At 52.6% G+C, this 12,588-nt stretch overlaps 1 protein-coding gene across 1 annotated transcript in view; it reads left to right on the top strand.

Moving 5' to 3' along the window:
- Positions 1-12,588, top strand: part of TFCP2L1 (transcription factor CP2 like 1) — a gene marked incomplete at its 5' end in the record, with an annotated part of 57,452 nt that overhangs the window by 28,718 nt on the left and 16,146 nt on the right. Inside the window, 5 exons of the mRNA XM_079710823.1 lie at positions 5,735-5,811; positions 6,361-6,466; positions 7,156-7,262; positions 8,395-8,547; positions 12,052-12,162. Coding sequence (XP_079566949.1) covers positions 5,735-5,811; positions 6,361-6,466; positions 7,156-7,262; positions 8,395-8,547; positions 12,052-12,162 — 554 coding nt within the window. The remainder of the gene's footprint in view (positions 1-5,734; positions 5,812-6,360; positions 6,467-7,155; positions 7,263-8,394; positions 8,548-12,051; positions 12,163-12,588) is intronic.

The following is a 12,588-nucleotide window of genomic DNA, read 5'->3' on the forward strand; positions in this document are numbered from 1 at the left end:
AGGGAGCTTGTGTGTCTTTAGCCTAACTCTTTTTTTTGGGGTGGGGGAGGCAAACTATGGTCCCAGTGGTTATATCAGGGGAACACTTCCATCGGCAGTGCCGTAGAGCCCATCCTCCACAGGCTCATCCACACTTGCTACTGTCAAGCTGAAATTTTTGTCCCTCAGACAGATGTTAGATAGTATCTTATGTTACTTTACAGTATCCTGTTTTCTTGTACTGTCCGGCACATCTTTCCATGTGTTTGTTGACCTAATTCTGTTTCCATAGGGTGACCATATGCCCCAGTTTGCTAGGTCATTTCCCACTGATAGGGACTGTGTAAATATTAACAGCACCCCTGGTATTTTCAGAAGTTTCTCAATATAAACTTTAACACAGATTTTCTTATGTTTTATAAAGGACATAATTTTTCTTTTGTGTATTTGTTTCTTGTTTAAGAAATCCTTTCCTACTCCATGGTCATAAAGTAGTCTCATATTTTCTTTAGAAATGTTAAGGTTTTGCTTTTATTTTATGGTTTTCATCCACCTAGAATTAATTTATTATGTGTGATGTGAGGTATGGATTTATTTTTCCATATGGATAACCGGTTATCTCACACTCTTGAAAAGTCTGTCTTTTTTTGTTTGTTTGTTTTGTTTTGTTTTTTGTTTTGTTTTGTTTTGCGGTACGCGGGCCTCTCACTGCTGTGGCCTCTCCCGTTGCGGAGCACAGGCTCCGGATGTGCAGGCGCAGCGGCCATGGCTCACGGGCCCAGCCACTCCATGGCATGTGGGATCCTCCCGGACCGGGGCACGAACCCGTGTCCCCTGCATCGGCAGGCGGACTCTCAACCACTGCACCACCAGGGAAGCCCAGAAGGGAACTTTTGAAGCCACCAGACACCGTGCGGAGTAGCTTGGCTAAGTGACCAGTCTTTAGAGTCCAGCAGAGCTGGGTTTGATCTTCCACAAGATACTTAACCTCTCTGGATCTGAATTTCCTCATCAATAAAACAGGAGCAATAATGTGTTTTCCTCATAAGACTGTTGAGAGGGCTGAATGAAATAATGCTCACGAGGGCTTAGCAGTGTCCCGACACAGAGCTAGATGACAACTAAGTGACTGTTTACTTATTTATTATCCTATTCCCTTGATTCTAAGACCAACAGTTTTTCCTTGTTCCACATTTCACAATTCTGAAATTAGAACAGGCTTTACTGTCATTTTCTGTAGTGATTTATTTATCCTTCTGGATTATTATTTTTTTCCAGAAGTTCAAAATCTTTTCATTTTATTTCAGATTTTTAAAGTCATGTTTGTTTGTTTTTTTAACGTCTTCACTGGAGTACAATTGCTTTACAATGGTGTGTTAGTTTCTGCTGTATAACAAAGTGAATCAGCTATACATAGACATATATCCCCATATCTCCTCCCTCTTGCTATCCTTCTGGATTATTGTTTAGGGTGTAGGAAACAGAGGATTTTACAGACAAGGAAATCGAGTCAACGTGCTTTATGCAGGATCAGGGAACAAGTCGAGTTGGTCATCCTAAGAATCCCCTTGATTTCTAGTCCTAACGGGGAGAAGGAAGGAGAAAAAAATACCATCTTGACTGGGGATGGGGCTCATGGGGTGCTTTATATGTCCCCGGATGCTGGGGGCAAACTTTAACCAGCAAACAGAATGGAACCAGATGCCTTCCAGAAAGGCGAAGTTGAGAGAGAGCCTTCTGCAGAGCAGACAACACCCACCAGGTTGGCTGGGGCCAAGTTTCTGCTCATGGCTCTATCACTGACTAGCTGTGTGAGCTTGCTCACGTCAGGTAACCTCTCTGAGCTGCTGCTTCCTTCTCTCAGGTGGGGCTCATAATCTAAACTGCACTGTTGATTCAGGTGAGTTAATACCTGGGCAGACTTTGCTGCTGGGTAAGCACCCAGTGAATGGAAGCTGTTAGGTGCTCCCTGAAGGCACGTCTCTCAGGGCCACCTTCCGACTACAGTTTTGCCTGGGGTTGGCTTCTCATTCATTCTTCCCTCAACTGTAGAAATCCTGCCTACTCTTCAAAGTTTACCGCCAAGTGTTATTTTCTTATTCAGACCCTTCCTCCCCACCTCCCCCTTTGGATCTCTGTTGTTTCTTATTTGTTTTCTTTTCTAAAAAATTTTAAATTTAATTTTTCTTTTATATTGGCGTACAGTTGATTTACAACGTGTTAGTTTCAGGTGTACAGCAAAGTGATTCAGTTATACATACGTATATCCGTTCTTTTTCAGATTCTTTTCCCTTATAGGTTATCACAGAATATTGAGTAGAGTTCCCTGTGCTATACAGTAGGTCCTCATTGGTTATCTGTTTTATGTAGGGCGTGTATATGTGAATCCCAGACTCCTAATTTATCCCTCCTCACCTTTCCCCTTTGGTAACCATAAGTTTGTTTTCTATGTCTGTGGGTCCATTTCTGTCTTGTAAATAAGTTCATTTGTACCCTTTTTATAGATTCCACATATGAGTGATATCCTATGGTATTTGTCTTCCTCTGTCTGACTTACTTCCCTCAGTGTGATCATCTCTAGGGTTCGCCTTAGGCCGGTTCTGTTTGAGATACCCCAGAAGATTGCCGACCCTTTGAGGGCGGGAGGCTGTCTTGCTTTTGCCAGCCCTGTCGTTCTAGCACAGAACATCGGGTCCTTCCTGTGTCAAAAGTACAGTGGTGAGCAAAACAGACACAGCCCTGTGCCTTGGCAGAGCCCACTTTCCTCGGCTCCCACCCATGCCATGAGGTGATGCCAGCCAAGGAGAGAGATGTCCATGTCCCCCGGGTCCATTCAGCCGTCCTGACCTTGCTCATCAGCCCGTGTGTCACTGGGGATGCTGCTGCTGCGCTGGGTGGGAGGGGGCTGGGGAGGTGTGTTGGCGCCTTGGCAGCCCGGATGGGGAGGGAGTCTGGGCGTCTGTCTGAGGCCTGAGCAGTGGTGGGTACAGAGTGGCTGGGGGGATTCCGTGAGGAAGGGAGATGCGGTGGGGAAGCAGGGGGGCAGGTCTGTGCTGCTGGTGGAGGAGGCCGGGACCCTGGGCCTATAGCCCCATTAGTAGCTCTGATCCCTGAGTGGCCACCTGTGATGCTCACGTCCGGGGACCGCTCTGCGCGAACGGGGAGGTGTCGCCTGCTGGGCCTGAGCTGAGCTTGCCCCACAGACCCTGGGGTCAGTGTTCATGGGGCCCTGGGGCGCCCGTAAACCCACGGTAATGACCATCTGGGCCTTGGGCCTCATGCCAGAGCTGGCTGCATTCTTCCTGGGGGAAGGTGGAGGACACTGGAAAAACCAGTTTAGGGTGTGTGAGGCTCCATTGCCTGTCCCTATCAAGGGAGTGCTGGCTCCGGAGCCCGGAAACGTGTGTGAAAAATCTGGGTTTTTCAGAAAGGTACAAGTGTCGATTCAGGTCAGCGAGACCCTTAGGAACTGGCACGTGAGCAGGCCAAGAGTTTGGGGTCCATGCCTTTTCTTTCTGATGGAACGTGCCCAAGCAGTGCGACGTGAGTGGTGCTGGGGCCTGGTGTGTCTTTCTGGTTTTCACTCGTCCTGGCAGCCGGGCTGGCGAAAGCCAGATGTACGGGTCCCACCTTCTGAGCAGGGGGCTTCACCGAGTGGGCACCTCTGAGCCAGCCAGCATCATGTCCACGCCCACGGCACCATGTCCCCAGGATTGCACGGCGTTTGGCGTGTGGTTGTGCGCTCAGCAAATGCTTGGAATGCATGACTGAATTTCGTAGTCTCTGCCTGCTCTGTTATTCACTGGGGGACTGAGTATGTTAGTTTCATGGGGCTGCTTCAACAAACAGACTGCAAACACGTTGGCTTAACACAAAGCAGAAGTTTATTCTCTCACAGTTCTGGAGACCAGAAGTCAGAAATCCTCCAGGGCTGTGGTCCCCTTGGGGACTTTAGCGGAGAATCCGTTCTTTGCGTCTTCCGGCTTTGGGTGGCTCCAGGCATTCCTTGGCTTGTGGCCCCATCAATCCCATCTCTGCTCCCATGGTCACCTTGCCTCCTCTTTTCCCTGTGTGTCCTCTTATAAGGACACTTGTCATTGGATGTAGGGACCTCCGGGACAAACCAGGATCATTCCTCGTCTCAAGATCCTTAACTTAAATTTCATCTGCAAAGACTCTTTCCAAGTAGAAGGTAACATTCACAGGTTCTGGAGATTAGGGTATGGACATATCTTTTGGGGGACTACAATTTAACCCACTCCAAGGAGTCTTAATAGTTTTCTTTTTTTTGTTTTGTTTTTCTTGTTGTTTGTTTTGTTTTAATATTTTTCTAATCATTGCTTTTCTAGATATATTAAAGCTGTTAACCCCTGGGTTTGTGCTGCTTCTAGTTTGCTGTTTGCATTTAAGATATAGATGTATATATATCTACATCTGTATCTGTATCTTTATCAGATTTCTCTTTCCCTCATTGATTTTAGGTTCAGAAAAAGTCCTTCCCTATTGAGTCGTCATTCGCGTTAAAACAAAACCTTAGGACATTCGTTTTTTAATCCAGTGGTAACTTGGATTAAACCTGCAAAATCTGGGGAAATCTGCGTGAGGTCTGGAGTTTAGTTAATTGTACTGTGCCATGGTCAGTTTCGATAATGTACTGTAGTGACCTCAGATGCCACCACTGGGGGAAGCTGGGGTTGATCCTCAGGACCTTTCTGTACTATTTTTGTAACTTCTTGTGAGTGTATCATTATTTACAATTTTTTTAAAGCAAATTTTGATTAGATTTACCAAGAGCAATTATGAGATCATTTGTTCTCTCTTATTTGTAAGGCATCCTTTATGAAGCTCTGATGTATGCTAAGCTGTTTTAGAGTTGTGGTTGAATTTACTTAATTTGGAAAAAGTTGGCATCATTTGCTAGGTGGTCTTCCCCTCTAGGAATGTGGCATATCTATTTTTTCAAGCTATATTTTATTTTCCAAAAAAATATGTGTAGTTTTCTTCAGGATATTTGCAGATACCTGAAAGTTTGGGGTTGTTCTTATGGATGGATCTTTTCTCCATTTACATTCTTTCACCGGCTCGTGCTGGTTACATGTCCCCAAATAGAATCCCCACACCCTTTCAAATACATGAAATTCTTTTAACTTGAGAAAATGCATTTCATGCTGCAATTAGAGACAATGTTTAACAGGCTTTTACCCGTTCCTTTAAACCTGCTCTCAGGAAGGGTCCGGTCAGTTATTTAATGTAGATGTAAGTATCTGTGTTCTCCATCCGAGTGTATAGGGGGTGTTCTAGAAATATGAAGTCGTGGACTTCCCTGGTGGTCCAGGGGTTAAGACTCTGCGCTTCCACTGCAGAGGGCACGGGTTCGATCCCTGGTCAGGGAAGTTCTGCAAGCCGTGGTGAGGCCAAAAGAAAAAAGAAAAAAGAAATACCAGGTTGTGTTCTGTAAATTTAATGCTAAGTGTATTGTTTCGGATTCTATGTCTTTGAACATCATAGAGGTGCTATCTCTCTCCAGGGGTCATGCGTTACCTTGGGAGCCCCAGGCGCCCCTCCAGGCCACATGGACAAACTGGGGTGTCCAGTCCAGAGCGTGATCTGAGCTGTCCGTGGCCTTTGTTCTCAGCTTTGGTCCCCGGGGCCGTGAGGCCTGGGTGGGCCTTGAGGGTGTTGAGAAGACCTCTAGCTGGGGGAGTCCCAAATTTGAAGACAGAAATGGAAAATGTACTGTTATCCCCCACTGCAGGTCAGTCTTATGAAATCCGACTGCTGGAGAATCGGAAGCTGGGAGATTTTCAGGATCTGAACACAAAATATGTGAAGGTGAGGCTGCCAGCTGTGCCCTTCCTGGGCTCCTGAGGGTGCTCTGTCGGGGTCCCAGCACCTGGGCTTGCGGCGGGAGTGCCTGGGAGGTTTGGGGAAAGCTCCAGGGACAGAGGTGGGCTCCTGGTCCCTGGAGTGTGTTGTCTAAGGGGCCTCGGGCGGGCCGGCAGCACTGGGAGCCAGAGGGACGTGGGCTGATGGACCGGGCGCTGGGTTGGACAGACTCGGCTTCCAGCCTGGCTTTGCCTCTTCCCAGCCTTTTCCGAGCTTCAGTTTACTCATCTACGCAGAAGGGTTTGTAGGTGACCCACGTGTGCAGAGCGCTTAGCAGCCCTGGAAAGCAGGGCAGCGCTCGTGTTCGTGCTCGTCACTCGTATTGTTGGGGTTCTGGGAGGGGTGCGGGGAGGAAGCCTCCAGGCAGCTCCAGGCCTCGGAGGGCGGGAGGTGTGTCTGGCTTGGGGATGCTTGAGGGCAGGTTCCTTGTGGGTCCCTCTCAGGACCCACACTCAGCCGTCCCTTACCGCCACCCCTGCCCCTCCCCCAACCCAGAGCATCATCCGCGTGGTGTTCCACGACCGGCGGCTACAGTACACGGAGCACCAGCAGCTGGAGGGCTGGCGGTGGAGCCGGCCCGGGGACCGCATCCTGGACATCGGTGAGTCTCCCGGCCCGGGACGGAGAGGCCGACGGAGCTCCAGGCACACGGGGGTTCTTCCCAGGTGCCATCCGGACCCAGGCCTGTCCAGGCCATCGTGGCGCACTTTTGCCCTGTGTAAAACCCCACAGGAGCTGGTGGAGGTGACTGTGCCACCAGACCTGCCCTCGGGGGTTCACCTTTTGCGGGGGCCTGGGATGGGGTGGCACGTGGGATTCAAGGACCTGCCGTCAGGGGGCAAGAAGCAAGGAAGGCTGTGCAGAAAGATCCTGCCTTAAAGGAGCCTGATGAGTGATGAAAGGCCGGGTGGGCCTCACAGAGAGGGGCAGTGCATATGGAACTGGGGGCTCAGGCGGTGGCCCGTGGTCTTTTATCCACAACCCTTGGGGCCAGATGCGTTTTGGAACTCAGAAGTTGGAATGACAGTAAGGTGTGTAGACCCCATAGCTTCGGGTCCCACCGCCAACAGGCAATCAAGCAGAGCAATGTTCCTGCAGCAAAACAGAATGACTCTACACAATGGGGTAAAGGCGTCAAGTCAGGATTCTGCCAAGTGGGTTACGCAAAACCGAGTTTTCAGAACTTCTGGCATTTCGAATTGTGTAAGGAATGTGGACCTGTGATGAGAATCCTTCCTGAAATATTTGGGAGTGGCTGACGATTGCACTTTTGTGTGTGTATGTGCACAGATATTCCACTGTCTGTTGGTATCTTGGACCCCAGGGCCAGCCCGACCCAGCTGAATGCAGTTGAGTTTTTGTGGGACCCTTCGAAGAGAGCATCTGCTTTCATTCAGGTGAGCGGGAGGGAGCTTGCCCTCAGTGGGGAAGCCGGAGCTCTGGGGTCCATTGGGTCGTTTCTCGAAACCATCAGTCGGGGGGGCCCTGATGGGCTCCTGCCCTCTGCTGCAGGAAAGGAGGCTGAAAGGGTGGATGGGTGTGGCTCAGAGTCACAGGGCTAGTTGGTCCCTGGGGCTGGGAAAAGGGCTTGGGATGTTGTAGCATCCTGTGTGGGTTTTGCTTATCAATATGTAAGCTTTTTACACAATAAGTATGGCCTAGCATAAATAATTTGAAGTGAAATTTTTTTTCGTAATTGTTTCTATTATTAAATTAATTATTTAATTCTCAAGCACCTGGTTGTGAACCTGGCCTTGTGTTAAACACCATGGCAGATAGAGGTGGCCAAGGGCCCAGCTGGGGCCCTGTGCTTCAGGGCTTGCCCCTGGCTCTCTTACTGTGAGTCCCTTTTTGAGCTTCTTGGTTCTCCCACCTGTCTTATAAATTAGTGAGTGAAAATAGAGCCATGACCACAAGGCCTGGTTCATAGTAATCACTCAGTAAAAGTGAGCAATCTTTTTGCCTTGCATAATTACAATACTTGAATTGCATTTTAAAAGAATTATAATAATGTTATTGTTTACTATTACAATAAGATGTATTGTATTATGACATGATCACAGTGTTATAGCAAGAAATATACGTCAAGTGCCTTCTGTGTAACAGGCACTAACGAGAAATAAAGAAGTGGTCCCAGCTTCTGGCCTGGCCTGAGTAACCTGCCCACCAGGCCCTTAGGGACTAAGCTGTGGTCCCTGCTCTGTGGTCTGTGGGATTTGGCAAGGGAGAGGTCTCAGGGGCAGGAGTGAGGAGGTCTGCTGGGGTCAGTGGGCCTGGAGCAACGGCAAGGACTTAGGTGGTCAGGCAGGGCCTCCAAGACAAAGGTGAGAGGGCAGGTCCCCTGTGGTTAGGGGACGGGGCGGCCAGCGGCCCGACAGAGTGGACAGCACTGGGGGAGAGCGGAGAGGTGGAGGTGGGTCTGACCGTGCGGGATGGAAACCTCCATTTGGAGAGGAGCCCGTGGGTGGGGGGCGGTCCAGAGCCCATCCTCGCCTGCTTCTGGCTACCTGCCCCCTGCGTCCCCTGCAGGTGCACTGCATCAGCACAGAGTTCACCCCGAGGAAGCACGGGGGCGAGAAGGGCGTGCCCTTTCGGGTGCAGATCGATACCTTCAAGCAGAGTGAGAATGGGGAGTACACGGAACACTTGCACTCAGCCAGCTGCCAGATCAAGGTGTTCAAGGTAAGACAGCCCCGCCAGCTCCATCCGCCGTCACCCAGCCCCCCGCCCTGCCTGGGACGGTGATGCCAAAATGCGGAGGCCCAGCAGGGAGTGCGGCGTCCCCATAGTAGCCTGGGGCTCCTGCCGGGGCTCTGATGAGCCAGCCTGCCTGCTTTCTTCCCCACAGACGGCCGGGCTCGGCCCTACTTGACCAGGGTGGTGGGATTGGCACAGTTTTAGATTTTTGTTTTCCTCCCAAGCACTTTGGCCACAGATTCTGTAGTTGCCCATTAGATTCTCCTTAGAAATCAAGTTAGGAGACCTCCCGTGTGGGTCCTGACCATGGATGTTATTTATTTATTTATTTTTATTGAAGTATGGTTGATTTGCAATGTCGTGTGAGTTTCAGGTGTACGGCACAGTGATTCAGTTATACATATACATGTATCTATTCTTTTTCAAATACTTTTCCCATTTAGGTTATTACAGAGTATTTCCCTGTGCTACACAGCAGCTCCTTGTTGGTTGTCTGCTTTACATATGGTAGCGTGTACGTGTTAATCCCAGCAGATGTCCTCTCCTTGTCCCTGTGCAGTGGCCTCCTGGTACCTCCCCTCTTTTCCTTTCTCGTCTCACCCCCTGCAGTCTCCTGCCGTTGCTTCTCACCTCATCTGTCTGGACAGAGTATTTCCTAAAGATGGTCCACAGTGGTGCAGCTCAGGGTGGCCCCGCGGGGAGGGAGGGTGGCCGCGGACCCCGCATTATCCTCAGGGTGGGCAGACCGGTGCTGAGCAGGACCACAGGTCCCATCGCCAGCAGGCTGGACCTGCCCCCCGGCCAGGAGATCCCAGCAGGTGCCCCAGGGACGGGGCACGGACCGGCCCCAGTGCCTTCCCTGTCCTTCCCGTCTTTCACAATCAGGGGACCTGGGGACTTGCCGACAAAGTTCCGTCTGCTGGGGCTGGAGATGCCAGAGTGAGCGGCCGTAGAAATAGGGCCTCGTTCCAGAGGAAGCTGGGTCAGGGTTGATCTTCCTGAGCTTGGGATGGATGTGGAAATAAGTGCCCACAGGTAGAATCATCAGCCTGGCGGCGGAGTGGTGATCTGGCCTGTTTCCTAACTGGACTGGAAGGCCCTGAAGCTGCCCGTGTCTGTACTCAGGCCACACAGCCGGGCGGCTGGCTTCATCCCCACCGATAGCGTCTGGCCGCCTGAGGGCTGTGGGCAAAGGGTTCTGAGGCCCTGGCCGGGCTCCGTGCACTGGGACACCTTGGTCAGTTAGCGCTGCCACCCTGGGTGGGGAGGGAGGGATGGTGGGGGGAGCGTGAGTTTGTCTTCTCTGCCAGAGCGGTAGCACCCTCCGGAAACCTGCTGCATCATTATGAAGCCTTGAAACCGGCCTCCGAAGGAAGTCACATTTCTGCCCCATATTTGTTTCCTCTTCCTGCTGTAAAAGAATGACCAAAAGTTGAGTGGCTCAGTACTACATACTGTCTTTTAATGCTGGAGGTCAGAAGTCTGAACCGGGTCTCACTGGGCTAGAGTCGGGCGTCAGGAGGGCTGAACTCCTTTCTGGAGGCCCCAGGGGAGAATCTCTCTTCCCTTGCCCTTTCTGGCTTCTGGAGGCCTCCGCATTCCTTGGCCTGTGGCCCCTCCTGCATCCTCAAAGCCCCTCTCACACGCATCACCCTGACTCCCCTGCTCAACCCTCCTCCACTTCTAAGCCCCTGTGATTACACTGGGCCCACCGGGATGATCCAGGCTCATCCCCCTCTTTTAATCTCACGTTGTTGGCCATCTTAATTCCATCTGCAGCCTCGCCCCCTCCTGCCCTGTAAGGTAACATCCTCCCAGGCTCTGGGTATTAGGACGTGGCCATCTTTAGGGATCATTAGTCTGCTGACTCCGTCCACCGGTGCCTCTGGTCTTGGGTCTGCTCCGGGGTCCATGGTGATTCTGGCTCACCCTGGACAGCGCCGAGGCTGCACAGCGGGTGGTCTCTGCCTGTCCTGCAGTCCCACCCCCTCCCTGTCACGCACAGACCAGGTTCAGGGTTCCACCCACTGTCTTCTGCTCTCCGAGCGCGTGCCCTGGGAATGGGCGCCGGCGCTGGGAGGTAGGAGGGAGGGCCAGGCTGCGCCAGGGATGCCCAGCCCTCCCCATGGCTCCCGTGAGCGTCCCCTCCTACAGCTCGAGGTGGAAGCTCAGGAGTGAGGGCTCTGCTCGACCCCTCAGCCGCACACCAGACGTTATTGGGGGAAGTGGGGCCGGAAGCTGCCTTACCATCTCCTGCAGCGGGCTAGGAGCCTCTGATACCCGAAACGGGCTCCCCAGAATGCCAGAGGTGGCCTGGCCAGCCCCCCAACCCGCACCAGCAGCAGTTCAGACGGGTGTGCACTGGCGCCAGGCACAGCCCAGCCGAACCGCCCATCCCTCTCCCGTCTCAGGTCACCCTGCTTACTAGGAAGCCCTGGCTTCTCGGAGCCCGGCCCTGGGGCTCCATGGGGTGTCTGGGCCACTCCCTGCCCCGCCGGCTCCCCGCAGGCTGCCCTCTACAGGCAGGCTCGGCCACACTTTGCCAGTAGTGCTTCTGGGCCCGGAAGAAGGGCCTCCTTTCTGGGACAGGAGGACGGGAGGACGGGAGGACGGAGGTGGAGCTGGGAAACAGATGACGGGGGCCCGGCTGCCGCACGCCCGGCTCTCCCACTGGACACCGGGTCTGTCACTCACGTCCCCATAGGACCCCCAGCAAACCTCCCTCCCTCCAGCCTGGGCATCCCCCTGAGGGCTGTTTCCTCAAATCTCCTGAGCTGGGAGTCAAAAGCTGCAGCCTGAGGAAGGTGCCCGCCAGGATGATCCCAAAGGCGCCGTTGAGCTTGAGGATGCGTTTTCCTCCCTGACTGCCCACTGCCTACAGAGTAAAGCGCTCCGCTCTGGGCCCTGCGGAGTCTTGATATCTGGCCCCGACCACCAAGCCCTGAACTCAGGGGGGGATAGTCCCAGTGGTTAGGATGGTCCCCATCAGCTGGGCCTGCTGGGGTGGAAGCTGGGAGCATGGCCGTAGTCCTAGGACTTGGGGGCAAGGAACCCCCCAAGATGGCCTGCGATTGTAGACCGAGCCCTGGCCAGCAGCTCATAGCTCATCCACTTCCTGTCACTGTCCCCGGGGAACCCACGGAAGGCTCTCGAGGGGTCCTCTCCATGAGCAAGTAGCCACTAGTAAAGCTCCGCTCCAAGCATTTCTGCATGAGCAGCTGAGCGGACCCTGTAGAGTCCCCGTAGGACCCTGTAGCAGGCTCTGAGCTCCCTCGGGGTGGGGAGGGGCTCCGGGCGGGAGGACCATGTGTCAGATGCCTGGGAGGTGAGAGAGATGCTTTCTTGTCTGTGAGATCCTGCTTGGGCTTCTGGGTGAGGTGGGGAGTGTGCTGGCCTTGGGGGGGGGCCACTGCTCAGCCCTGGATCTCCCCCCGACAGCTGCCTCTGCCTGCGTTGAACTCATTGGACCCCTGTGCTCTGCACTTACAGCCAAAGGGAGCTGACCGGAAGCAGAAGACTGACCGAGAGAAGATGGAAAAAAGAACAGCCCAAGAGAAGGAGAAGTACCAGCCGTCCTACGAAACCACCATCCTCTCCGAGGTGAGCCGGCCGGAGCCTTCTGCCAGGGGCGGCGAGGGTTGGTTTAGACCCTTGGAAGAGTGCCCATTTGGGGTGAATGCTTCTACCGAGACCGCCCGTTAAATCGTGGCGTGTTCCTTTGTCTGGAGCTGCTTTCATTTAAGGCCCGGTGTCCAGGGAGGTGTTTCACAAGCACCTTCTAGCTCTCTGCTGCCATTTGCGCATTTCAAAATTAGGTTATTTTTATTTTAGGTTTTTGGAATAGATAATATATTCATGTGGTCCAAATTCAAATGGTATAAGAGCATCTGCATCAGAAAATATCCTTCCCAGCACTGTCTGGCCTTGGTTTCTCTCCCCGGGGCAGCAGGCGACCCCGGCTCCTTGTGTATCTGGCCCAACGTTCTCTGCAGATGAAGCCGGTTCATACACGTTTGCCCCATGTGC

The sequence above is a fragment of the Hyperoodon ampullatus genome (genome assembly GCF_949752795.1).
Source record: "Hyperoodon ampullatus genome assembly, chromosome: 8".
In the NCBI taxonomy this organism is placed as follows: domain Eukaryota; kingdom Metazoa; phylum Chordata; class Mammalia; order Artiodactyla; family Ziphiidae; genus Hyperoodon; species Hyperoodon ampullatus.